At 48.0% G+C, this 27,714-nt stretch overlaps 1 protein-coding gene across 4 annotated transcripts in view; it reads right to left on the bottom strand.

The window, feature by feature from the left end:
* Window positions 1-27,714, bottom strand: part of slc2a9l2 (solute carrier family 2 member 9, like 2) — a 374,573-nt gene that overhangs the window by 114,455 nt on the left and 232,404 nt on the right. For all 4 annotated transcript variants that reach the window (XM_073043122.1, XM_073043121.1, XM_073043123.1 and 1 more), the window contains one exon: window positions 8,901-9,002. In XM_073043122.1, the coding sequence (XP_072899223.1) occupies window positions 8,901-9,002 (102 nt within the window). The remainder of the gene's footprint in view (window positions 1-8,900; window positions 9,003-27,714) is intronic.

The following is a 27,714-nucleotide window of genomic DNA, read 5'->3' on the forward strand; positions in this document are numbered from 1 at the left end:
GAAGCTGGGAGACGGATGGGTGGATGAAGTGAGAAGCTGTGAGAGGGTTGGGTGGATGAAGTGAGAAGCTGGGAGACGGATGTGAGGATGAAGTGAGAAGCTGTGAGAGGAATGGGTGGATGAAGTGAGAAGCTGTGAGAGGGATGTGAGGATGAAGTGAGAAGCTGGGAGACGGATGGGTGGATGAAGTGAGAAGCTGGGAGAGGATGGGAGGATGAAGTGAGAAGCTGGGAGAGGGATGTGAGGATGAAGTGAGAAGCTGGGAGAGGGATGGGTGGATGAAGTGAGAAGCTGGGAGACGGATGGGTGGATGAAGTGAGAAGCTGGGAGAGGGATGGGTGGATGAAGTGAGAAGCTGGGAGACGGATGGGTGGATGAAGTGAGAAGCTGGGAGACGGATGGGTGGATGAAGTGAGAAGCTGTGAGAGGGATGTGAGGATGAAGTGAGAAGCTGGGAGAGGATGGGAGGATGAAGTGAGAAGCTGGGAGACGGATGGGTGGATGAAGTGAGAAGCTGGGAGACGGATGGGTGGATGAAGTGAGAAGCTGTGAGAGGGATGTGAGGATGAAGTGAGAAGCTGGGAGAGGGATGGGAGGATGAAGTGAGAAGCTGGGAGACGGATGGGAGGATGAAGTGAGAAGCTGGGAGACAGGTGGGAGGATGGTGAGAAGCTGGGAGAGGGATGGGTGGATGGTGAAAAGCTGTGAGAGGGATGGGTGGATGAAGTGAGAAGCTGGGAGAGGGATGGGAGGATGAAGTGAGAAGCTGTGAGAGGGATGGGTGGATGAAGTGAGAAGCTGGGAGAGGGATGGGAGGATGAAGTGAGAAGCTGGGAGACGGATGGGTGGATGAAGTGAGAAGCTGGGAGAGGAATGGGTGGATGAAATGAGAAGCTGGGAGAGGGATGTGAGGATGAAGTGAGAAGCTGGGAGAAGGATGGGTGGATGAAGTGAGAAGCTGGGAGACGGATGGGTGGATGAAGTGAGAAGCTGTGAGAGGGATGTGAGGATGAAGTGAGAAGCTGGGAGACGGATGGGTGGATGAAGTGAGAAGCTGGGAGACGGATGGGAGGATGGTGAGAAGCTGGGAGAGGGATGGGTGTATGAAGTGAGAAGCTGGGAGACGGATGGGTGGATGAAGTGAGAAGCTGTGAGAGGGATGTGAGGATGAAGTGAGAAGCTGGGAGAGGATGGGAGGATGAAGTGAGAAGCTGGGAGACGGATGGGTGGATGAAGTGAGAAGCTGGGAGACGGATGGGTGGATGAAGTGAGAAGCTGTGAGAGGGATGTGAGGATGAAGTGAGAAGCTGGGAGACGGATGGGTGGATGAAGTGAGAAGCTGGGAGAGGATGGGAGGATGAAGTGAGAAGCTGGGAGAGGGATGGGAGGTTGGTGAAAAGCTGTGAGAGGGATGGGTGGATGAAGTGAGAAGCTGGGAGATGGATGGGAGGATGGTGAGAAGCTGGGAGAGGGATGGGTGGATGAAGTGAGAAGCTGGGAGACGGATGGGTGGATGAAGTGAGAAGCTGGGAGACAAATGGGAGGATGAAGTGAGAAGCTGGGAGACAGATGGGTGGATGAAGTGAGAAGCTGGGAGAGGGATGGGTGGATGAAGTTAGAAGCTGTGAGAGGGATGTGAGGATGAAGTGAGAAGCTGTGAGAGGGATGGGTGGATGAAGTGAGAAGCTGGGAGAGGGATGGGTGGATGAAGTGAGAAGCTGGGAGAGGGATGTGAGGATGAAGTGAGAAGCTGGGAGATAGATGGGAGGATGGTGAGAAGCTGGGAGATGGATGGGAGGATGGTGAGAAGCTGGGAGAGGGATGGGTGGATGGTGAGAAGCTGGGAGACGGATGGGTGGATGAAGTGAGAAGCTGGGAGAGGAATGGGTGGATGAAGTGAGAAGCTGGGAGAGGGATGTGAGGATGGTGAAAAGCTGTGAGAGGGATGGGTGGATGAAGTGAGAAGCTGGGAGAGGGATGTGAGGATGAAGTGAGAAGCTGGGAGATGGATGGGAGGATGAAGTGAGAAGCTGGGAGAGGGATGGGTGGATGAAGTGAGAAGCTGGGAGACGGATGGGAGGATGAAGTGAGAAGCTGGGAGAGGGATGGGTGGATGAAGTGAGAAGCTGGGAGACGGATGGGAGGATGAAGTGAGAAGCTGTGAGAGGGATGTGAGGATGAAGTGAGAAGCTGGGAGACGGATGGGAGGATGATGTGAGAAGCTGGGAGACGGATGGGAGGATGAAGTGAGAAGCTGTGAGAGGGATGTGAGGATGAAGTGAGAAGCTGGGAGACGGATGGGAGGATGAAGTGAGAAGCTGTGAGAGGGATGTGAGGATGAAGTGAGAAGCTGGGAGACGGATGGGAGGATGAAGTGAGAAGCTGTGAGAGGGATGTGAGGATGAAGTGAGAAGCTGGGAGATGGATGGGAGGATGAAGTGAGAAGCTGGGAGACGGATGGGAGGATGAAGTGAGAAGCTGTGAGAGGGATGTGAGGATGAAGTGAGAAGCTGGGAGACGGATGGGAGGATGAAGTGAGAAGCTGTGAGAGGGATGTGAGGATGAAGTGAGAAGCTGGGAGACGGATGGGAGGATGAAGTGAGAAGCTGTGAGAGGGATGTGAGGATGAAGTGAGAAGCTGGGAGACGGATGGGAGGATGAAGTGAGAAGCTGGGAGAGGGATGTGAGGATGAAGTGAGAAGCTGTGAGAAGGATGGGTGGATGAAGTGAGAAGCTGGGAGAGGGATGGGTGGATGGTGAAAAGCTGTGAGAGGGATGGGTGGATGAAGTGAGAAGCTGGGAGAGGGATGTGAGGATGAAGTGAGAAGCTGGGAGATGGATGGGAGGATGAAGTGAGAAGCTGTGAGAGGGATGTGAGGATGAAGTGAGAAGCTGGGAGACGGATGGGAGGATGAAGTGAGAAGCTGTGAGAGGGATGTGAGGATGAAGTGAGAAGCTGGGAGAGGGATGTGAGGATGGTGAAAAGCTGTGAGAGGGATGGGTGGATGAAGTGAGAAGCTGGGAGAGGGATGTGAGGATGAAGTGAGAAGCTGGGAGATGGATGGGAGGATGAAGTGAGAAGCTGGGAGACGGATGGGAGGATGAAGTGAGAAGCTGTGAGAGGGATGTGAGGATGAAGTGAGAAGCTGGGAGAGGGATGTGAGGATGAAGTGAGAAGCTGTGAGAAGGATGGGTGGATGAAGTGAGAAGCTGGGAGAGGGATGGGTGGATGGTGAAAAGCTGTGAGAGGGATGGGTGGATGAAGTGAGAAGCTGGGAGAGGGATGGGAGGATGGTGAAAAGCTGTGAGAGGGATGGGTGGATGAAGTGAGAAGCTGGGAGAGGGATGGGAGGATGAAGTGAGAAGCTGGGAGACGGATGGGTGGATGAAGTGAGAAGCTGTGAGAGGGATGGGTGGATGAAGTGAGAAGCTGGGAGAGGGATGTGAGGATGAAGTGAGAAGCTGGGAGACGGATGGGTGGATGAAGTGAGAAGCTGGGAGACGGATGGGAGGATGAAATGAGAAGCTGGGAGAGGAATGGGTGGATGAAGTGAGAAGCTGGGAGAGGGATGTGAGGATGAAGTGAGAAGCTGGGAGACGGATGGGTGGATGAAGTGAGAAGCTGGGAGAGGAATGGGTGGATGAAATGAGAAGCTGGGAGAGGGATGTGAGGATGAAGTGAGAAGCTGGGAGAAGGATGGGTGGATGAAGTGAGAAGCTGGGAGAGGGATGGGAGGATGAAATGAGAAGCTGGGAGAGGAATGGGTGGATGAAGTGAGAAGCTGGGAGAGGGATGTGAGGATGAAGTGAGAAGCTGGGAGACGGATGGGTGGATGAAGTGAGAAGCTGGGAGAGGAATGGGTGGATGAAATGAGAAGCTGGGAGAGGGATGTGAGGATGAAGTGAGAAGCTGGGAGAAGGATGGGTGGATGAAGTGAGAAGCTGGGAGACAGATGGGAGGATGGTGAGAAGCTGGGAGACGGATGGGTGGATGAAGTGAGAAGCTGGGAGACGGATGGGTGGATGAAGTGAGAAGCTGTGAGAGGGATGTGAGGATGAAGTGAGAAGCTGGGAGACGGATGGGTGGATGAAGTGAGAAGCTGGGAGAGGATGGGAGGATGAAGTGAGAAGCTGGGAGAGGGATGGGTGGATGAAGTGAGAAGCTGGGAGACGGATGGGTGGATGAAGTGAGAAGCTGGGAGAGGGATGGGTGGATGAAGTGAGAAGCTGTGAGACGGATGGGTGGATGAAGTGAGAAGCTGGGAGACGGATGGGTGGATGAAGTGAGAAGCTGTGAGAGGGATGTGAGGATGAAGTGAGAAGCTGGGAGAGGATGGGAGGATGAAGTGAGAAGCTGGGAGACGGATGGGTGGATGAAGTGAGAAGCTGGGAGACGGATGGGAGGATGAAGTGAGAAGCTGGGAGACGGATGGGTGGATGAAGTGAGAAGCTGGGAGAGGGATGGGTGGATGAAGTGAGAAGCTGGGAGACGGATGGGTGGATGAAGTGAGAAGCTGGGAGACGGATGGGTGGATGAAGTGAGAAGCTGTGAGAGGGATGTGAGGATGAAGTGAGAAGCTGGGAGAGGATGGGAGGATGAAGTGAGAAGCTGGGAGACGGATGGGTGGATGAAGTGAGAAGCTGGGAGACGGATGGGAGGATGAAGTGAGAAGCTGGGAGACAGGTGGGAGGATGGTGAGAAGCTGGGAGAGGGATGGGTGGATGGTGAAAAGCTGTGAGAGGGATGGGTGGATGAAGTGAGAAGCTGGGAGAGGGATGGGAGGATGAAGTGAGAAGCTGTGAGAGGGATGGGTGGATGAAGTGAGAAGCTGGGAGAGGGATGGGAGGATGAAGTGAGAAGCTGGGAGACGGATGGGTGGATGAAGTGAGAAGCTGGGAGAGGAATGGGTGGATGAAATGAGAAGCTGGGAGAGGGATGTGAGGATGAAGTGAGAAGCTGGGAGAAGGATGGGTGGATGAAGTGAGAAGCTGGGAGACGGATGGGTGGATGAAGTGAGAAGCTGTGAGAGGGATGTGAGGATGAAGTGAGAAGCTGGGAGACGGATGGGTGGATGAAGTGAGAAGCTGGGAGACGGATGTGAGGATGGTGAGAAGCTGGGAGAGGGATGGGTGGATGAAGTGAGAAGCTGGGAGACGGATGGGTGGATGAAGTGAGAAGCTGTGAGAGGGATGTGAGGATGAAGTGAGAAGCTGGGAGAGGATGGGAGGATGGTGAGAAGCTGGGAGAGGGATGGGTGGATGAAGTGAGAAGCTGGGAGACGGATGGGTGGATGAAGTGAGAAGCTGTGAGAGGGATGTGAGGATGAAGTGAGAAGCTGGGAGAGGATGGGAGGATGAAGTGAGAAGCTGGGAGAGGGATGTGAGGATGAAGTGAGAAGCTGGGAGACGGATGGGTGGATGAAGTGAGAAGCTGGGAGAGGATGGGAGGATGAAGTGAGAAGCTGGGAGAGGGATGTGAGGATGAAGTGAGAAGCTGGGAGAGGGATGGGTGGATGAAGTGAGAAGCTGGGAGACGGATGGGTGGATGAAGTGAGAAGCTGGGAGAGGGATGTGAGGATGAAGTGAGAAGCTGGGAGACGGATGGGTGGATGAAGTGAGAAGCTGGGAGACGGATGGGTGGATGAAGTGAGAAGCTGTGAGAGGGATGTGAGGATGAAGTGAGAAGCTGGGAGAGGATGGGAGGATGAAGTGAGAAGCTGGGAGACGGATGGGTGGATGAAGTGAGAAGCTGTGAGAGGGATGTGAGGATGAAGTGAGAAGCTGGGAGACGGATGGGTGGATGAAGTGAGAAGCTGGGAGAGGGATGGGAGGATGAAGTGAGAAGCTGGGAGACGGATGGGTGGATGAAGTGAGAAGCTGGGAGACGGATGGGTGGATGAAGTGAGAAGCTGTGAGAGGGATGTGAGGATGAAGTGAGAAGCTGGGAGAGGGATGGGAGGATGAAGTGAGAAGCTGGGAGACGGATGGGAGGATGAAGTGAGAAGCTGGGAGACAGGTGGGAGGATGGTGAGAAGCTGGGAGAGGGATGGGTGGATGGTGAAAAGCTGTGAGAGGGATGGGTGGATGAAGTGAGAAGCTGGGAGAGGGATGGGAGGATGAAGTGAGAAGCTGTGAGAGGGATGGGTGGATGAAGTGAGAAGCTGGGAGAGGGATGGGAGGATGAAGTGAGAAGCTGGGAGACGGATGGGTGGATGAAGTGAGAAGCTGGGAGAGGAATGGGTGGATGAAATGAGAAGCTGGGAGAGGGATGTGAGGATGAAGTGAGAAGCTGGGAGAAGGATGGGTGGATGAAGTGAGAAGCTGGGAGACGGATGGGTGGATGAAGTGAGAAGCTGTGAGAGGGATGTGAGGATGAAGTGAGAAGCTGGGAGACGGATGGGTGGATGAAGTGAGAAGCTGGGAGACGGATGGGTGGATGAAGTGAGAAGCTGTGAGAGGGATGTGAGGATGAAGTGAGAAGCTGGGAGACGGATGGGTGGATGAAGTGAGAAGCTGGGAGACGGATGGGAGGATGGTGAGAAGCTGGGAGAGGGATGGGTGGATGAAGTGAGAAGCTGGGAGACGGATGGGTGGATGAAGTGAGAAGCTGTGAGAGGGATGTGAGGATGAAGTGAGAAGCTGGGAGAGGGATGTGAGGATGAAGTGAGAAGCTGTGAGACGGATGGGAGGATGAAGTGAGAAGCTGGGAGAGGGATGTGAGGATGAAGTGAGAAGCTGGGAGACGGATGGGTGGATGAAGTGAGAAGCTGGGAGACGGATGGGTGGATGAAGTGAGAAGTTGTGAGAGGGATGTGAGGATGAAGTGAGAAGCTGGGAGACGGATGGGAGGATGAAGTGAGAAGCTGGGAGAGGGATGTGAGGATGAAGTGAGAAGCTGGGAGAGGGATGGGTGGATGAAATGAGAAGCTGGGAGAGGGATGGGTGGATGAAGTGAGAAGCTGGGAGAGGATGGGAGGATGAAGTGAGAAGCTGGGAGAGGGATGGGAGGTTGGTGAAAAGCTGTGAAAGGGATGGGTGGATGAAGTGAGAAGCTGGGAGATGGATGGGAGGATGGTGAGAAGCTGGGAGAGGGATGGGTGGATGAAGTGAGAAGCTGGGAGACGGATGGGTGGATGAAGTGAGAAGCTGGGAGACAAATGGGAGGATGAAGTGAGAAGCTGGGAGACAGATGGGTGGATGAAGTGAGAAGCTGGGAGAGGGATGGGTGGATGAAGTTAGAAGCTGTGAGAGGGATGTGAGGATGAAGTGAGAAGCTGTGAGAGGGATGGGTGGATGAAGTGAGAAGCTGGGAGAGGGATGGGAGGATGGTGAAAAGCTGTGAGAGGGATGGGTGGATGAAGTGAGAAGCTGGGAGAGGGATGGGAGGATGAAGTTAGAAGCTGTGAGAGGGATGTGAGGATGAAGTGAGAAGCTGGGAGAGGGATGGGAGGATGAAGTTAGAAGCTGTGAGAGGGATGTGAGGATGAAGTGAGAAGCTGTGAGAGGGATGGGTGGATGAAGTGAGAAGCTGGGAGAGGGATGGGTGGATGAAGTGAGAAGCTGGGAGAGGGATGGGAGGATGGTGAAAAGCTGTGAGAGGGATGGGTGGATGAAGTGAGAAGCTGGGAGAGGGATGGGAGGATGAAGTTAGAAGCTGTGAGAGGGATGTGAGGATGAAGTGAGAAGCTGGGAGAGGGATGGGAGGATGAAGTGAGAAGCTGGGAGAGGGATGTGAGGATGAAGTGAGAAGCTGGGAGAGGGATGGGTGGATGAAGTGAGAAGCTGGGAGAGGGATGGGAGGATGGTGAAAAGCTGTGAGAGGGATGGGTGGATGAAGTGAGAAGCTGGGAGACGGATGGGAGGATGAAGTGAGAAGCTGGGAGAGGGATGGGAGGATGAAGTTAGAAGCTGTGAGAGGGATGTGAGGATGAAGTGAGAAGCTGTGAGAGGGATGGGTGGATGAAGTGAGAAGCTGGGAGAGGGATGGGAGGATGAAGTTAGAAGCTGTGAGAGGGATGTGAGGATGAAGTGAGAAGCTGTGAGAGGGATGTGAGGATGAAGTGAGAAGCTGTGAGAGGGATGGGTGGATGAAGTGAGAAGCTGGGAGACGGATGTGAGGATGAAGTGAGAAGCTGGGAGACGGATGTGAGGATGAAGTGAGAAGCTGTGAGGTGATAGGTGGATGAAGTGAGAAGCTGGGAGAGGGATGGGTTGATGAAGTGAGAAGCTGTGAGAGGGATGGGTGGATGAAGTGAGAAGCTGGGAGATGGATGGGAGGATGAAGTGAGAAGCTGGGAGACAGATGGGAGGATGGTGAGAAGCTGGGAGAGGGATGGGTGGATGAAGTGAGAAGCTGGGAGAGGGATGTGAGGATGAAGTGAGAAGCTGGGAGAGGGATGTGAGGATGAAGTGAGAAGCTGGGAGAGGGATGTGAGGATGAAGTGAGAAGCTGGGAGAGGGATGTGAGGATGGAGTGAGAAGCTGGGAGGTGATAGGTGGAAGAGGACAAGGGCTGAAGAGAAGGAATCTGATAGCAGAGGACAGTGATCAATGGAAGAAAGGGAAGGAGGGAACTAGACACAAGCAGGTGAGGAGAACAGAAGGGTGAGAGTGTAGCCAGAATGGGGAATGGAAATGGGAGAGGGAGCAAAAGGGGAGAAATTACCAGAAGTTAGAGAAAGCAATGTTCATGCCCTCAGGATGGAGACTACCCAGACGGCCACCTTCACCTTCACCTGCTCACATCTACTGATCTCAAGAGTTACATACAAACACTGAAGACAGACAAAAGCTGAATTAAATATCTTCAGCAAATTGAGCAAGGTAGTGTGCATTAGACGTCCCAATACAAGTTGTGGAACAGCCGTGGTTTGATCAAGATGATAAATCAAATTATATACCTGCAGGTTAAGTGAAAGCGTGAGTAATCCAAAGAAGAATGACATGAGACAAAATCCACCAATGAGAAGAGGCTTTCGGCCAAGTCTTTCGATGGTCAAACCCTGGAGAGAAAAATAGGATTTTCATTTTCATTTAATAAACACTGTGAGTAAGTTATAGAAACTGATTGCATTCTTTTCATTGACATGGAGCGAAGGAACTAGATCTATTTCTTAGATGGAGGAAGTCTCATGCGGCATTCGCAAAGCCCAAGTTAAAGAACATTGTAACTACTGACTTGAAATTACTGCCCAGCTGACAAATACCCAAATGATTTGCATGGCATTCCCTTGTTCATTATTTTAGTTCAAACAGTATCTAAATCGAAATGAACAATTACAAGTTAAATAAATGAAATGCTAGGGGCTACAAATACAATAATTATTAATAAATGCAGGAGAAACATCTTTATTCTGAGATGTGTCCCCATAATGAATTTTTGAGATGAACAGCATGAACAAGTAGACAATGGGCGGCATGGTTAGTGCAATACTTTACAGCACAGGCTCTAAGATTCTCATTCAAATCCTGTCGCTGTTTGTAGGAGTTTTTATATTACTACAAAGATTTCCTCCAGGCATTCTGGTTTCCTCCCACACCCCAAAGACATACGGCTTAGTGTTAGTAAGTCATAGACATACTATGTTAGTGCTGTGAGTGTGGTGACACAGCACGACATGTCTGGTTTGCTTTGACACAGAACAATACATTTCGCTGCATGTTTCGATGTACACGGGACAAATAAAGCTGATCTTTAAAAAGGAAAAAGAAACAGAATAGCTTGCAGCTTGGATCAGACAATAAGGAGTAAGCTGATGCTCATGTGGAAATAAATAAACACCAAAGATCAAATGCTCTCCTCAGGTACTGTAAACCCCATGTATAAATAGCAGGGTGAGTAATATCATAAAACTGACTGACTTTCTAGTAATATTTACAACAGTATGTTATTGCATTAAAGCATGTAGAAAAATAAGTCTTGCAAAAATATTACTAAACTAGCGCACTATAAACTCCTGACCAGAATACTTGTGATTTTCTGTTGTCCAAAAAGGAAAGCACACATGGCTTCTTTAAAGTTATTTAATCACAAAAGAAGAAATTGAATGCTGGAAATATGAACCATGGTTCCAAAATAAGCATCCTGTCTTTGAGCTTTCATAACAAACCCAATGAAACTAGATTCCAACAGTCACAGCCTTTCATCTAGAGTTGTGAGTGTACAAATAAACATTTTTGACTTGATAAAAAAACTGCAAATGATGGAAATCTGAAATCAAAACTGCTCAAAATATTCCACTGGTCAACAAGACGGAGTGAACAGCTCAGATCAAAGACCCTGCTTCAACAATGGGAAGTGAGTAGAAAGCTGCAAAAGGCGGCGGGGAGATGGAAAAGACAAAGGAAACAGGTTTGCTCAGTTAATTCCAACAGTTATAGAGCCACAGTCGACAGATTAATGAGTAAACTCAGAAATCATCAAACAGATATTCCCCTTCCTTATCTTCCAGACTTCCAAAGGATACATTCTCTTCAGTACTCTATGGTCCACAACATGTGAAACTCAGACGTGAAATAATCATCAAATAGTTAATCATGTCTTTAAAAGACTTCTCATGGGTTGGGGAAATCCTTCTGACTTCTGGGCATATTGAACTGTGCCCAGAAAATTGAAGGGCATAATTGCTAATGCTGTGCTCCAAAATATAGTGTCTCTATCAATGCACATTGCTTCAAAGTGTGACAAACTCCACAAACATTCCCATGGACAATGGGTAACATATGCAAATAAGAAAGTAAATAACAGGTATAAATGAATAAAATATGGCAGCCAGTGTATACCATCATATTGATGTGAATTTTAAATTGTTTTTGCTCATGAATACATTTGAATGGCTCAACATCTGCTACAGATCAAAGTAGTTCATTACAGAACAGCATTCCACCTTTATATAATCACTAATAAATTACTTTTCATTAGCACAATTACAAGTGCTAAATTCAGAACGTCTCCATGTTGCACTTCCAGTGCTGTCATCTTCTCAATTTTTCCTTATCTTTGTATCAAAGATTACATAGAAACATAGAAAACCTACAGCACAATACAGGCCCTTCGTCCCACAAAGTTATGCCAAACATGTCCCTACTTTTGAAATTACCAGGGTTACCCATAGCCCTCTATTTTTCTAAGCTCCATGTACCTATCCAAAAGTCTTGTAAAAGACCCTATCATATCTGCCTCCACCACCGTTGCTGGCAGCCCATTCTATGCACTCACCACTCTCTGCTTAAAGGTTGTCATGAAGGGAATAAAAAAATTTTTAAATGCAGGCAATGGAAATCTGAAGCAAAAACAGAAAATGCTGGAAGAACTCAGCAGGTCATATATCATCTGTGGAAAGAGAAACAGTTAACATTTTAAGATGAAAATCTTATTTCACAGCTGAGAAAATGAGAAAACAAGCTAATCTCAATACCAGAGATGGTGGAGGGGGCCAAAGGAGAGATTATTCTGGCATTGGCCAAGACACTTTGTCCATCTGCCTTCAGGAGCTGATGGACTCATAGTTCTGAAGCTCAACAGATTCATTAGTTTCCCCAAGAATATATAGTTATGGTTAAGTTTTTTGTTGGCAACACTAGTTCTGTTAGAATGCTACTCTAATGGACTGCATTGTAAATGCTAATGCATCAGAGAGTTATCACTGATGGCTAAGGCCTTCATTTCCTGGACGCATTATAATAAAAGGTAGTGCAGCATGTTCAAATATATCAGGTTGAGTGATGTTAGAGGCTCCTGTAGAATTACTGGTGTGAAATACTGCCAGAAACCACATTACATTCTTAAAAACCAACTGAATCTCTTCCTTCTCTAAGAACCAAGCTTTTGGTATTCATCATAACTTCTTCTAATTAGCTTTCATGACAACATTTTCTGGTCCTGCTTCCTGCGAAACATTTCTGGATGCTTCACCTGGTGCAATACAAATTATAGCCAATGCTGCTGTAACCAAGTTTCAACCTTTCAACCTTTACTACAACCTTTCATACTTTACTACATTTTACTCATTTTAAGTTGATCATGACAGCTGCTGTATGGCCTCTCTGAGTAAGCCGACACATCCTCGAATTTAAACAGATTTGCGTCACAGACCATCCCTGTGTCCATCTAAAATGTGTAATGAAACTACCCACATTCAATTCACTTGTGAATCTCTCAGCAATATCTTCATCAGTCAGCCTGGCTGAAGTCACACACCTTTCAAAGCTTGGTTAAATCTACTTGGCACTATTGGAGTATAAAAGTTGCATTGTTTGCTGTGTAACCAAAACTATGTAGTCAGCTTTGAGCTTGCTATTTTGCTATGCATGTATCCAATTTAGCAGGAGAATGAAATCTTAAGAATGTAGAAGATAATGGTGTGTTAATGAGAGGTAGCTAAGAGATGTAGATTAGAACATGATTAAGTCAATGGGTAGAAACAATAGTGGCGGATGTACTTGTGATACGCAACTGTAGACCGATTGGATATGCTAATGCAACTAAACCAGGAGATTGCTATAAAAAATGCTATGTACAAGGATCGGTGGGCAATCGGCGACTAGCTCAATGACTGTCTCAGCTTTGATTTGCAAATTAAAGTTTAATACTTCTTGAAGAACCTTCTGCGTCTCCTGGTCGTTTGTGGGGCACGAGAAACCACGACAGCACCTGATCTTTCAGTGTAATTATGGTAACAATTTGAAGCTCTCAAACAACATACTTCCACCTGAATAAGCTTTCGGGTACTTGGAGGCACATGATAAAATAGGTTGAAGTCAGCATCACTTGAACAGATTAGGAGAATGGGCAAAGAAGTGGCAGATGGAATAAAACATAGGGAAGTGTATGGTCATGAACTTTGGTAGAAGGAATAAAGGCGTAGACGACTTTCTAATCAGGGAGGGAATTCAGAAATCAGAATTGCAAAGGGACTTGTCAGTCCAAGTGCAGGATTCCGAAAGGTGTTTTTTTTAGGTTGAGTTGGTAGTAAGGAAAGCAAATGCAATGTTAGCATTCATTTCAAGAGGACTAGAATATAAAAGCAAAGATGTACCACCCACGACTTATAAAGCATTGGTCGGACCACTTCTGGAGTAATATGAGCAGTTTTAGGCCTCAAATCTAAGAAATTATGTGCTGGCAATGGAAAGGTTCAAAATGAGGTTCACGTGAATAATCCCAGGAATGAAAGGGTTAATGTATAAGGAACATTGAATGGCTCTGGGCCTATAGTCACTGGAGTTCAGGAGAATGGTGGTGGGGGTGGGGGTGTATCACATTGAAACCCACTGAATATCTGAAGTACTGTACAGAGTGGAGTACACAAGATGTTTCCAATAGTGGGAGAGTCTAGGACAAGCCTCAGAACACAAGGTGTCCCTTTGGAACAGAGATGACGAGGAGTTTCTCTCGCCAGAGAATGGGGTGATGACTGGAATTTTCATATTACAATACATAGCTTCAGTCAAGTAATAAGGAAAAGTCTAAAGTTCATGGAATAATGTTTATGGAATAATATGCCTGTCCAGGTAGACCCTGTTTCAGCTTGTTCCCGTCCCACTGAATTCATACCTGCATACCTCGACTCAGTTTTATCCGCCCAGTCCAATCCTTTCTTACCTACAATCGTGACATTTCACACGCTCTTCACCTTTTCAATAACTTCACATTCCCTGGCCCCAAGCTACTTTTTTTCACCATGGATGTCCAGTCCCTGTACACCTCCATCCCCCACCAGGAAGGTCTCAGAGCTCTCCATTTATTTCTGGACACCAGACCCAACCAGCTCCCCTCCACCACCACTCTCCTCCGTCTAACAGAACTTGTCCTCGCTCTCAATAATTTCTCCTCTGGGTCCTCCCACTTCCTTCAAACAAAAGGTGCAGACACGTGTACTCGCATGGGTCCCAGATATGCCTGCCTTTTTGGTGGCTCCGTGGAACAGTCTATGTTCCAAGCCTATATTGGTATCACTCCCCAACTTTTCCTTACCTACATCGACAACTGTAGAGCTCATCGACTGCATCAACTTCGCGTCCAACTTCCACCCTGCCCTCACATGTTGGTAGAGTCTCAGATGGAGATGAGAGGGCGTACAGGAATGAGATATGCCAACTAGTGGAATGGTGCCGCAGCAACAACCTGGCACTGAACGTCAGTAAGATGAAAGAGCTGATTGTGGACTTCAGGAAGGGTAAGATGAAGGAACACATACCAATCCTCATAGAGGAATGAGAAGTGGAGAGAGTGAGCAGTTCCAAGTTCCTGGGTGTCAATGCAGCTATAAAGAAGGCAAGACAGCAACTATACTTCATTAGGAGTTTGAAGAGATTTGGCCTGTCAAAAACACTCAAAAACCTCTATAGATGTACCTTGGAGAGCATTCTGACAGGTTGCATCACTGTCTGGTATGGGGCAGGGGTGGGGCGGGGGGGTTACTGCACAGGACCAAAAGAAGCTGCAGAGGATTGGAAATTTAGTCGACTCCATCTTGGGCACTAGCCTACAAAGTATCCAGGACATCTTTAGGGGGCAGTGTCTCAGAAACATAGCATCCATTATTAAGGACCTTCAGCACCCAGGGCATGCCTTTTCTCACTGTTACCATTAGGCAGGAGATACAGAAGCCTGAAGGCACACACTCAGTGATTCAGGAACAGCTTCTTCCCCTCTGCCATCCGATTCCTAAACAGACATTGAATCCAGGAACACTACCTCACTTTTTAAACATATATTACTTCTGTTTTTGCATGATTTTTAATCTATTCAGTATGTGTATACTGTAATTGATTTACCTATTTATTTATTTTCACTTTTTTCTTCTATATTATATACTGTATTGAACTGCTGCTGCTAAGCTAACAAATTTCGCGACATACACCAGTGATAATAAACCTGATTCTGATTCTGAAAATTTACTTGGTCCAATTCCAACAGCTCCCTCCCCTTTCTCGATCTCTCAGTCTCTATCTTCAGAGACAGCTTATCTATTGATGTCGATTATAAACCCACCGATACTCACAGCTACCTGGACTATACCTCCTCCCACCCTGTTACTTGTAAAAATGCCATCCCCTTCTCTCAATTCCTGTCTTCACCCAGTACATATGCTCTCAGGATGAGACTTTATGTTCCAGAATGAAGGAGATGTTCTCCTTCTTTGAAGAAAAGGGCTTCCCTTCCTCTACCATCAATACTGCCCTCAACCCATCCTCCTTCTACCCCACAGATAGGATTCCTCTTGTCTTCACCTACCAGCCCACTAGCCTTCATGTCCAGCACATAATACTCCCTAACTTCTCCCATGTCCAATGGGATTCTACCACCAAACACATCTTTCCTTTCCCCCTTCTTTCTGTTTTCTGCAGGAATCGCTCCCTACATGACTCCCTTGTCCCTCCCCACTGATCTCCTGGCACTTGCAAGTGGAACAAGTGGCTACACCTGCCTGTACACCTCCTCCCTCACTACCATTCAGGGGCCCAAAAAGTCCTTCCAAGTGAGGCAACACCTCACCTGTGAGCCTGTTGGGGCCATCTACTGTATCTGGTGTGGCCTCCTGAATATCAGCCAAGTCCCTATGCTCCATCCGCCAGAAAAAGCAGGATCTCCCAGTGGCCACCCATTTTAACTCCACTCTCTATTCCCATTCCAGCATGTCAGTTCATGGTCTCCCCTGCTATCGCAATGAGGCCTCACTCAGGGTGGAGGAGGAACAACTCCTTACGTCGGGGTAGCCTCCAAACTGATGGCATGAACTTCATTTTCTCAAACTTCCAATAATGCATCCCCTCCCCCCCCCACCAGTCCCCATTCCTTTTCCCTCTCTGTCCTTATCTCCTTACCTGCCCATCGCTTCCCTCTGGTGCTCTTCAAATTATACCAGAGACTTCACCCAGGCCTGCTTGAAGAAAACCCTGCCCAATTATCACAAGTAACCTGTAGCACCAGAGGTCCCAACACACCAGGCCACAGCTACGCTAAGATGAGGAAAGTCTACCATTCCTTGCCCAGACCACATTTCGGTAAGTTGGATCATTTGGCTGTCCTCCTACCTGCATACAGGCAGAGCCTAAAAAGCAAGGCTCCAGAGATTAGGTCAACTAAGAGACTGACATGGGAGACAGAGGAACAATAATCACAGGATTGATTTTCTGGGCTGTGTATAAACACTCATCTAGAGATCTGAGTGAATACACCATGGTTGTAACAGGCTTAATTAAATCATTCAGTCTTCATCAATCAGAAGCCCTGGATAAACCATGAGATCCGAAATCTGCCTGGGGCCAGATTACAGATGTTCAAGTCTGGTGACAAAGAAAACTACAAGAGGTGCAGGTATGATCTCTGGAAAGCCAGCTCACGGGCAAAATTGGGATTCCAGACCAAACTTGAATCAACGAGGGATGCTCAACATCTGTGGCAGGGCTCGAATGTTATCGCCTCCTACAAAGTTAAATCAAGCAACATGGGAGACAGCAGGGCTTCGCTTCCAGGTGTGTCAATGCCTTCTATGCTCATCTTGACCATGGAGGGACCATCGTGTATCCCCACATCTCCCACCGATTCTTTGATCTGAGTATCTGAAGCTGAGGAGCGGACTTTCTGCAGGAGGGTGAATCCACAGAAAGCATCCAGACCAGACAGTGTACCTGACCACAAGTCAAAGATCTGTGCTGACCAAATAGCTGGTGTGTGCACTGATATCTTTAACCTCTCACTTCGGCAGTGTGTGGTATCTGCCTGCTTCAAGAAGGTTTCAATTATACCAGTGCCCAAGAAGAGCGGTGTTGCCCTTAAGGCATTTATTCAGCTTTATTACATTTTTGCTTTATATAATTCATTTGTAACTATTTTCTAGTTAAAGTTAAAGATTGATAACTACGTTGCAATTGTTGAAGGTAAATTCATTATCTGTGATGTATCACGGCATGTGATGACATCACACCCGGTTTCGTCGCGTCTCGTGGGTACGATCCGGTTTGGAGAAACGGGAAGGGTGGGCTTGGTGTGCAGGATCAATGTGAGAAAAGTTCCATTTCTACCCACTAAGAAACATCATAGAAGCAAGTAAGTTCATATGACAGTTGATTATGTTGAAGTAAGAATGTTAACGCTGATTCTGTTAAAAGAAATGATGGTTGATGAGGTTTATTTTCTTGTGCTTTTGAAAGCATTGCTGGAAAGTTTGTGTTGGAGTCTATTTAAAGATGTTGATGGCGTAGATAGATTCTGACTGTATGTTGTACTTTAATGTAATATAGTTTGTTGTAGTTTTACTTTTACAAGTATTTATGATGTAAATGTGATGCCAAGAAGGAAACAGATACTGTATATATTTTGTATTATTTTATCAACAGTTTTCACCATACGTTAATGTGGAAGAGTGAACAGTAAAAGGTTAACCTTACCGCGATCCTGTCCTCATTGGCTACGGTTTAACTTGGTGTTTAGTCAGAGTTTCAACACCCTGCACAAGAACACTACAGTGAAAAGACAGCATTACTAGGTATTTCGACAAGTGGTACGATGGCCACGCGATCTAGCGTCAAGTCACTGGCATCCAGTGCCAAAAGCAGTAGGGCATCAGCAAGTAAGGCTGCCCTCACAAGAGCTAAAGCAGAAACCGCCAAGGTGCGAGTATCATACGCTGAACAAGAAGCAAAACTGAAATTGGAAAGGGCTGCTGGAGAATCGGAAAACCAGTTGGAAAAGGTAAGGATAGAAACAGAGTTAGAAGTGCTGGCGCTACGCTGAGAAGCCAAAGCTGCCATGATGGAAGCAGAAATATTAGAAAGTGCTGAAGAAATGGACGTTCTAGATGAAGCAGTAAAATCTATATCGGAAAGGACCAAATTGGAACGCACCAGCGAATATGTCTGATCTCAAATGGACCTGAAGATTCGTTCTTCCTCTCCATACTTACCTGCTGACGTCCCATTCAATGAGAAGTCACAGAGAAGCCCAACTGCATCGCGTCCATCTGAGGAAGACAACTCACGCTTGCAACCTTGCAACGAACTCAAGAATGAAAAGGCTGACGACAAATACTTCTCGACGCCAAACTTACCAGATTTGGCAAGAGAAGAGGCAAAGGTTGAAGTCAGAACAACAAATCCCATAACGGATGTACATGCTCAGTCATATGCCCATCAACATATTCCCCCCAGCCAGTGTGCCACTTGCAGCAGAACCCTTGGCACAGTATTTAGCACGACGAGATCTCGTCACTTCAGGACTATACCAGTTTGACGATAAGCCTGAAAATTACCATGCATGGTATTCCTCATTCGCCAATGCAACTGGCAGAGTCCAGCTCACAGCAATCCAAGAGTTGGACCTTATGACTAAATGGCTGGGAAAGGAATCAAGTGAACAGGTGAAACGCATACACTCACTGTACGTCAACAACCCCAAGCTAGCCTTACACAAAGCATGGGAGAGACTTTGGGAGTGCTATGTGGCCCCTGAAATTATTGAAACGGCACTATTTCGACGGCTGGAAAATTTTCCTAGGGTGTCAGCCAAGGACCACACTAAACTAAGAGAACTCGGAGATTTACTCATGGAGATTGAAGGTGCTAAAGAAGATGGCTATTTAACTGGCCTGTCATATCTAGATAGACCACGTGGAATCAGACCAATTGTGGACAAACTTCCATTTGGGCTGCAAGAAAAGTGGGTGTCTATTGGCTCAGAGTACAAGGAAGAGAATGGTGGTCAATTCCCTTCCTTTAAGTATTTTAGTCGGTTTGTGTGCAAGAAGGTGAAGAAGCAAAACAACCCTAGCTTCGAGCCAAGATAGCAGCATAACTCACATCAAGCTAGCTGAACCCACTTTGAACAATTTTAACATCAATAAACCCGTCTCAGTGCATACGACCGAAGTCTCCACAACTAACAATGAACCTAGCAAGTATTGTCCATTGCACAACAAACCCCACCCCCTCAAAAAATGCAAAATGTTTAGGAAAAATCCTTTTGTCGAGAGAAAGACCCTTCTCAAAGAAAAAGAAATATGTTTTAAGTGCTGTTCCTCTACCTCCCACCTCGCTAGAGAGTGTACGTTCCCTGTAAAATGCTCGGAATGCAACAGCACTAATCATGATGGGGCCATGCATCCCGGTCCGTTACCGCAAACTGAGAAAGCTCCTTCACCCTCACAAGAGGACGGCGGGGAGGGAGAGGATCACCCCAATACAACTGTTGTCAGCTCGAGCTGCACAGAAGTTCGCGGTCAAGGTCAGTTAAGCTGTTCTTGCTCAAAGATCTGCCTCACTAAGGTGTACCCTAAGGGAGCCAAAGACAAGGCCATCAAAGCCTATGTAATTCTGGACGACCAGAGCAACCGCTCACTAGTCAGACCAGAGTTCCTCGACTTGTTCAACGTAGAGAGTAATCAATTCCCATCCTACCTTAGAACTTGTTAAGGCAGCGTAGAAACATATGGTAGGAAGGCAGAAGGCTTCCAGCTCGAGTCGCTGGATGGTAAAGTTGTCATCTGTCTCCCTCCACTCTTGGAGTGCAATGAAATTTTGAATAACCGCACTGAGATCCCGACACCAAGTGCAGTGCTACACCAGCCACATCTCCATCACATTGCCAAGCACATTCCAGAACTGGATCCAAAAGCAGAAATACTCCTGCTACTCGGAAGAGACGTTCTCCAGGTGCACAAGGTCAGGCAGCAGGTCAATGGACCACACAACGCCCCCTTTGCCCAATGCCTGGATCTGGGCTGGGTGGTGATAGGAGAGGTGTGCCTTGGCAATGTACACAAACTGACAGTTAACACACTCAAGACCAACGTGCTAGAGAGTGGCCGTCATTCAATTTTTCATCCCTGCACAAGCTTTATGTGTATCAAGGAAGCACGACAAGGCCTTAACAAGTGTAAAGTAACCGACAAGACACTGGGACAGTCAGTCTTCGCTCAAACTGAGCATGATAATAAACTTGCTCCACCAGCAGAAAAAACTCAAACGAGCGAGACATTTGAGCTGATCGAACCCAAAAGAGACTCGGAAATTCGGCTGCAAATACAAACCGGTGTCACCTACCTGGAAGAATCAATCCGTACCACCGAATGCTTTCAGCGGTTCTCCACCTTGAACTCCTGAGTGAGAGGATTTGCGTTCCTCATCCACATCACCAGATCCCACAAACACTCATCCCAAAATAGCGAATGCAAAGAATGGCACAAATGTGGCTTACCTCGCACTGCGGACGAATTGGCCCAGGCAAAGGATGTCATCCTTAAAGCAACTCAAAGAGCAGCTTTTGCAAAGGAGCTTTTAGCCCTCCAGGCTAATAAACCAATACCAAAGGACAGCCCTTTGAGGAAACTTAACCCGATCTTGAAGAACGATCTCATTTGCATTGGAGGCCGATTAATACACTCTTGTAGCGATGTGCTACACACAGCGCTGAAATAACGACACGCAGTCGGTAAGTCGTTTCGAGACTAGTTTATTCAAACCTCGCGGTGCTGGCATTTAAATCCCTAGCGCCCGCCCTCTCCGGGCAGAAATGACATCAGAGGTGCATTACCAAAGTCTCTCCCCGTGCGCTGGCTATTTGTGAGCCGGTTCGCCTGTGCAGAAAGTGGGTCACCACATAACCCCTCTCCCCCCCCCAGAACCGGCGATACAACCCCCAATGTCCTCAGTCTGGGTCGGACTCTGTTTGGGAGGTCTGCCTCTGCGCCGCGGTGCCTGAACCGCGACCGGCTGCGCCAAGTCCACATGGGCTGGTTTGAGTTGGTCCACCGTGAAAACCTCCTCTTTCCCCCCAATGTCCAGAACGTATGTAGACCCGTTGTTGTTGATCACCCTGAACGGCCCCTCATACGGCCGCTGTAGCGGCGCCCGGTGTCCGCCCCTTCGTACAAACACAAACTCACAGTTCTGCAGGTCTTTGGGTACATGGGTCGGGGTCCGTCCGTGCTGTGAAGTTGGTACAGGGGCCAGGTTGCCGAGCCTTTCGCGTAGCCTGTCCAGGACTGCTGCAGGTTCTTCCTCTTGCCCCCTTGGGGCTGGTATGAACTCTCCCGGGATGGCCAGGGTGCGCTGTACACCAACTTGGCCGACGAGGCGTGCAGATCCTCTTTGGGCGCTGTATGAATTCCAAGCAGGACCCAGGGAAGCTCGTCCACCCAGTTAGGTCCTCTCAGGCGGGCCATGAGAGCTGACTTCAAGTGACGGTGGAAGCGTTCCACCAGTCCGTTCGACTGTGGGTGGTAGGCAGTTGTGTGGTGCAGCTGAGTCCCCAACAGGCTGGCCACAGCCGACCACAGGCTGGAGGTGAACTGGGCGCCTCTGTCGGAGGTAATGTGGGCCGGTACCCCGAAGCATGCTACCCAGGTTGCGATCAGTGCTCGGGCACAGGAATCGGCAGATGTGTCGGTGAGCGGGACCGCCTCTGGCCACCTTATGAACTGGTCTACCATAGTTAGGAGGTACCGTGCACCTCGGGACAGTGGTAGGGGGCCCACGATATCCACATGAATGTGGTCGAACCTCCGGTGGGTGGGTTCAAACTGCTGTGGCGGGGCTTTAATGTGCCACTGTACCTTGGCTGTTTGGCACTGCGTGCACATTCTGGCCCATTCACTGACCTGCTTGCAAAGTCCGTGCCACGCGAACTTGCTGGAGACCAGCCGGACGGTTGTCCTGATAGATGGGTGCGCCAAACCGTGTATGGAGTCGAAAACTCGCCGCCTCCAGGCTGCCGGGACGATGGGGCGAGGTTGGCCAGTAGCCACATCGCACAGGAGGGTCCTCTCACCTGGGCCTATGAGAAAGTCCTGCAGCTGCAAACCCGAGACTGCGGTCCTGTAGCTGGGCATCTCGTCGTCTGCCTGCTGCGCCTCCGCCAGTGCTGCATAGTCCACCCCCAGGGACAGGGCCTGGACAGCTGGTCTGGAGAGTGCGTCCGCCACGACGTTGTCCTTTCCCGAGACCTGCTGGATGTCTGTCGTGTACTCAGAGACGTAGGACAGATGTCGCTGCTGGCGAGCCGACCAGGGATCGGACACCTTTGTGAACACGAAGGTCAACGGTTTGTGGTCCGTGAATGGCCTGCCTTCTAAGAAGTACCTGAAATGCCGGATTGCCAGGTATAGCGCCAACAGTTCCCGGTCGAAAGCACTGTATTTGAGCTCGGGTGGTCGCAGGTGTTTGCTGAAAAACGCCAGGGGTTGCCAGCGACCCTCGATGAGTTGTTCCAGTACCCCACCGACTGCTGTGTTAGATGTGTCCACTGTGAGGGCGGTAGGGACGTCCATTCTGGGGTGCACTAGCATCGCGGCGTTTGCCAAGGCTTCTTTCGTTTTAATGAAAGCGGCGGCGGACTCCTCGTCCCAGGTAATGTCCTTGCCCTTACCCGACATCAGGGCAAACAGGGGGCACATGATTCGGGCAGCTGAAGGGAGGAAGCAGTGGTAGAAATTCACCATACCCACGAATTCCTGAAGGCCTTTGATTGTGTTGGGTCGGGGGAAATGGCGGACTGCGTCTACCTTAGCGGGCAGAGGGGTTGCCCCATCTTTAGTAATCCTGTGGCCCAGGAAGTCGATGGTGTCGAGCCCGAACTGGCATTTGGCCGGGTTGATTGTCAGGCTGTATGCACTCAGTCGGGCGTAGAGTTGACGGAGGTGGGACAGATGCTCCTGACGACTGCTGCTGGCTATGAGGATGTCGTCCAAATAGATGAAAGCGAAGTCCAGGTCGCGGCCCACCGCGTCCATTAACCGCTGAAACGTCTGTGCGGCATTCTTTAGGCCGAACGGCATGCGGAGGAATTTGAAGGCCGAAAGGGGTGATGAGTGCCGTTTTGGGGACGTCGTCCGGATGCATCGGGATTTGATGGTATCCCCAGACGAGGTCCACCTTGGAGAAGATCCGTGCGCCATGCAGGTTTGCTGCAAAATCCTGAATGTGCGGCACAGGGTAGCGGTCCGGTGTCGTAGCCTCGTTCAGCCTGCGGTAGTCGCCGCATGGTCTCCAGCCCCCTGTTGCTTTGGGCACCATGTGCAGGGGGGAGGCCCATGGGCTGTCGGACCACCGTATGATCCCCAATTCCTCCATCCGCTTGAATTCCTCCTTTGCCAGGCGGAGCTTTTCCGGGGGGAGCCTTGGTGCGCGGGCGTGGAGGGGTGGTCCCTGGGTCAGAATGTGGTGCTGTACCCCGTGTCTGGGCATGGCTGCCGTGAACTGCGGTGTCAGAATCGATGGGAAGCCCGCCAGGAGTCTGGTGAATTCGTTGTCCGACAGCGTGATGGAGTCCAGGTGTGGGGCCGGCAACTTGGCTTCACCCAGGGAGAACGTCTGGAAAGTCTCGGCATGTACCAGTCTTTTCCCTTGCAAGTCGACCAGCAGGCTGTGAGCTCGCAAGAAGTCCGCCCTCAGGAGTGGTTGGGCCACCGTGGCCAGTGTGAAGTCCCACGTGAACCGGCTGGCGCCGAACTGCAGCTGCACTGTGCAGGTGCCATAGGTCCGTATCGTGCTGCCGTTTGTGGCCCTCAGGGTGGGTCCTGGCTTCCAGTTGCAGGTGTCGTACCCCATCGGGGGCAAGACGCTGATCTCCGCTCCGGTGTCGACCAAGAAGCGGCATCCCGACTGTTTGTCCCAGACGTACAAGAGGCTGTCCTGGTGGCCAGCTGCCATAGTCATTAGCGGCAGCTGGCCCTGGCCCTGGCAAGGAGACGATTTTGCCCATCAATAAATAAAGCAATCTAGCAAGCACAAAGGGTCTCAGAGAGGTTACGAGACAGGCTCTAACCCTTTTGCATCTTCAGAAAAAAAGGACAGCTAGACAAGGAGATGTCCTCGTTTTGGCAGCACACAACTGTGTGCAAATAAGAGAAGACAAAAGATGCATCTTTACCGTAACTGTGGTATTATGGAACACCCAACAAGCTAGTTTGACAGGCAGTGGATTCATCAACTGCAGTGCATTGTTGTGAGAGTGCTGATGCTTACTCACTGACAACACTTAGGAAAACACTTAAATTACATTGGTCCAGAAGTCCTTGGATCGAATGCTGGGAGATAGGATCTCTACAGAAGCAGGTCCACTCTTTGGCATGGATAAACGGAACCAAAGGCCTGCTTCCATGTTGTATGAACCTTTGACTGTAACAACAAATCAAAAACAGCAACAAGCAGTGTGAAGTTAATTGGGAAGAAAAGATACAACTTGGAAAATGGCCCAATGAGGATACACCATCGACCACCCACTCACACTAATCACACTTAATCCCACTTTTATTTACCCTAAATGATAAAGGGCATTGCCATAGTAACAGTAAAGGATAATAGGGAAGAATACATGAACTAAACAACATACTAAATGATACCTTCAACAGTTTATAAGGACTGTTTACAGCAGGGATCCGGGGAGAACATAGAACATAGAATAGTACAGCACATTACAGGCCCTTCAGCCCACAATGTTGTGCCAACCCTCAAACTCTGCCTCCCATATAACCCCCCACCTTAAATTCCTCCATATACCCATCTTGTAGTCTCTTAAACTTCACTAGTGTATCTGCCTCCACCACTGACTCAGGCAGTGCATTCCATGCACCAACCACTCTCTGAGTGACAACCCTTCCTCTAATATCCCCCTTGAACTTCCCTCCCCTTACCTTAAAGCCATGTCCTCTTGTACTGAGCAGTGGTGCCCTGGGGAAGAGGCAGGAAGAAGGCAGGCTAAATAGCCTAATTCTGCTCCTATATCTTATGCTGTTAAGCCAATTGTGTGAATGGTTCCTTATGTTAGTATATATTGAAGAATGTTACTGGAAGTTGACAAGGATTCTGTTGACAATGATGTTTAACCAGAAGCTGAAGCAACTAGGTGGTACATTGTGGATCAAGGAGTCACCCCTCCATCCTCTGTACCTGCACTGAAGAACAAAACTAAAGGAAATGCTAAGTTAGGATTCAAAGTGGCAGCAGTGTGACAAAGTTCCCTTTCCCTCTTCTGATCATTCCAGGACACGGCTCCCACTTGATTGGTCAAAACTGTCCAGGAATCATATTTTCTGATAGGGCTAATGGAGCAAAGGTTCTGTTATACAGATATATGAAGATTACATCAAAATATAAACCATGGGGAGACTGATAAACTTTATGATTAATGTCTGTTCAAGTAAGTCACAATCCTAAGCATTTCACATGAATACCAACAGATCAGTGCATCCTAGTGTTAAATTCTTCAGAACTCTTATATTCCTAGTTTCTGCATCACGCCCAACATTTTAGCCATTTCACCAAAGATATCAAAACTGTTACTTCAGCTATTTTAATGCAAGAGATGGGGTATATTATTTACTCTTCTATTTCTATTCAATTCTGTCACATTTGTCCATGGATATTGTTGGAGCGATTTTTGGGTTTAGCACACTTACACATAACAAATGACTTCAGCCACCAATTTTCAAATCTGAACATAAAATGTAGATTTAATTTTAAATGTAATAGGTTCCTAAAAGCATTTAACGCCGATTAAATTAATGTAGATGTCGGTGGTGTGGGTGCGAATTGGGAGGTGTGAAGTTTGTGTGTAGTTTCAGAGAGAGAATTGTGAATGCATTGTAGATATGGAATTGAACCCAGCCAGGCAGATCTTTCCATGAAAAGTGTCTCAATATCTGAATCTTGTTTTGTTGAATAAAGAAGCTGCATCATAGCTCTCAGTACTTTCTCCAGAGGCTTGATTCATGCATATTAATTCATGGCATCTTGTTGCAGAGGAATTAATGTGTACTGACACTGACAGTAATGAACTGGCTGCAAGTGATAATGTCAACTACAGTGAATCTGTTGCTAGAATTCATCTCGGACAATGAGAAATGCCACTATTGGAAATTATCTCTGAGAAAGGCTATTTCCCAACACAATATTACCCAAAATTCCAAAATCAGAACGTCTCTGAAATCTGAAATTTTTTTGAGCGTTGACATGAGGTCACAAATGGAAAATTCCACAGGGCGTTGTGAAGGTTCCCAGGTGATGCACAGATCTCTGCCCAAACACTGCAGAAAGAAAAAAATTAAGATTTCGATTGTATTTTGAAAGAGTGGATTCTTCAGCAATGGAGTGAACATAAGCCGCGTAATGATATGCTGATCATAAAACAAGCAAAGATCCATCATGATGAACTGAAAATTGAAGGTAATTGCGAATATTTGGCAGGCTATTTGCAGAAATTTAAGAAAAGCCATGGCATTAATTTTTAAAAATTTGTGGTGATAAAGGGTCTGCTAATCACAAAGCAGCAGAGAAACTGATTAGAACTGAATGGGAGATTTTAATTTCCCCAATATTGACTGGTATCTCCCTAGAGCAAGGAGTTTAGATGGGGTGGAGTTTGTTGGGTGTGTTCAGGAAGGTTTCCTAACACAATAACTATTGCCTGGTAGCACTCACATCAACAGTGATGAAATGCTTTGAGAGGTTGGTCATGACTAGACTGAACTCCTGCCTCAGCAAGGACCTGGACCCATTGCAATTTGCCTAGTGCCACAATAGGTCAATGGCAGACGCAATCTCAATGGCTCTCCACACGGCTTTAGACCACCTAGACAACACAAACACCTACGTCAGGATGCTGGTTATCGACTATAGCTCAGCATTTAATACCATCATTCCCACAATCCTGATTGAGCAGTTGCAGAACTTGGGTCTCTGTATCTCCCTCTGCAATTGGATCCTCGACTTCCTAACTGGAAGATCACAATCTGTGCGGATTGGTGATAACATATCCTCCTTGCTGATGATCAACACGAGTGAACCTCAGGGGTGTACCCACTGCTCTATTCTCTATATACACATGACTGTGTGGCTAGGCATAGCTCAAATACCATCTATAAATTTGCTGATGATACAACCATTGTTGGTAGAATCTCAGGTGGTGACAGGAGGGCGAACAGGAATGAGATATCCCAACTAGTGGAATGATGCCACAGCAACAACCTGGCACTCAAAGTCAGTAAGACAAAAGAGCTGATTGTGGACTTCAGGAAGGGTAAGACGAAGAAGCACATACCAATCCTCATAGAGGGATAAGAAGTGGAGAGAGTGAGCAGCTTCAAGTTCCTGGGTGTCAAGATCTCTGAGGATCTAACCTGGTCCCAACATATCGATGTAGTTATAAAGAAGGCAAGACAGCGGCTATACTTTATTAGGAGTTTGAAGAGATTTGGCATGACAACAAATACACTCAAAAACTTCTATAGTTGTACCGTGGAGACCATTCTGACAGGCTGCATCACTGTCTGGTATGGAGGGGCTACTGCACAGGACCGAAAGAAGCTGCAGTAGACTGTAAATCTAGTCAGCTCCACCTTGGGCACTAGCCTACATAATACCCAAGACATCTTTAGGGAGCGGTGTCTCAGAAAGGCAGCGTCCATTATTAAGGACCTCCAGCACCCAGGGCATGTCCTTTTCTAACTATTACCATCAGGTAGAAGATACAGAAGCCTGAAGGCACACACTCAGCGATTCAGGAACAGATTCTTCCCCTCCGCCATCCGATTCCTAAATGGATATTGAAGCTTTGGACATTAACTCACTTTTTTAATATACAGTATTACTGTTGTTGCACATTTAAAAAAATCTATTCAATGTACATAATTGATTGATTTATTTATTATTATGTTTTGTTTTACTTATTATTATTTTTCTCTCTCTCTGCTAGATTATGTATTGCATTGAACTGCT

The sequence above is a fragment of the Hemitrygon akajei genome, chromosome 4, assembly GCF_048418815.1.
Source record: "Hemitrygon akajei chromosome 4, sHemAka1.3, whole genome shotgun sequence".
Lineage (NCBI taxonomy): Eukaryota > Metazoa > Chordata > Chondrichthyes > Myliobatiformes > Dasyatidae > Hemitrygon > Hemitrygon akajei.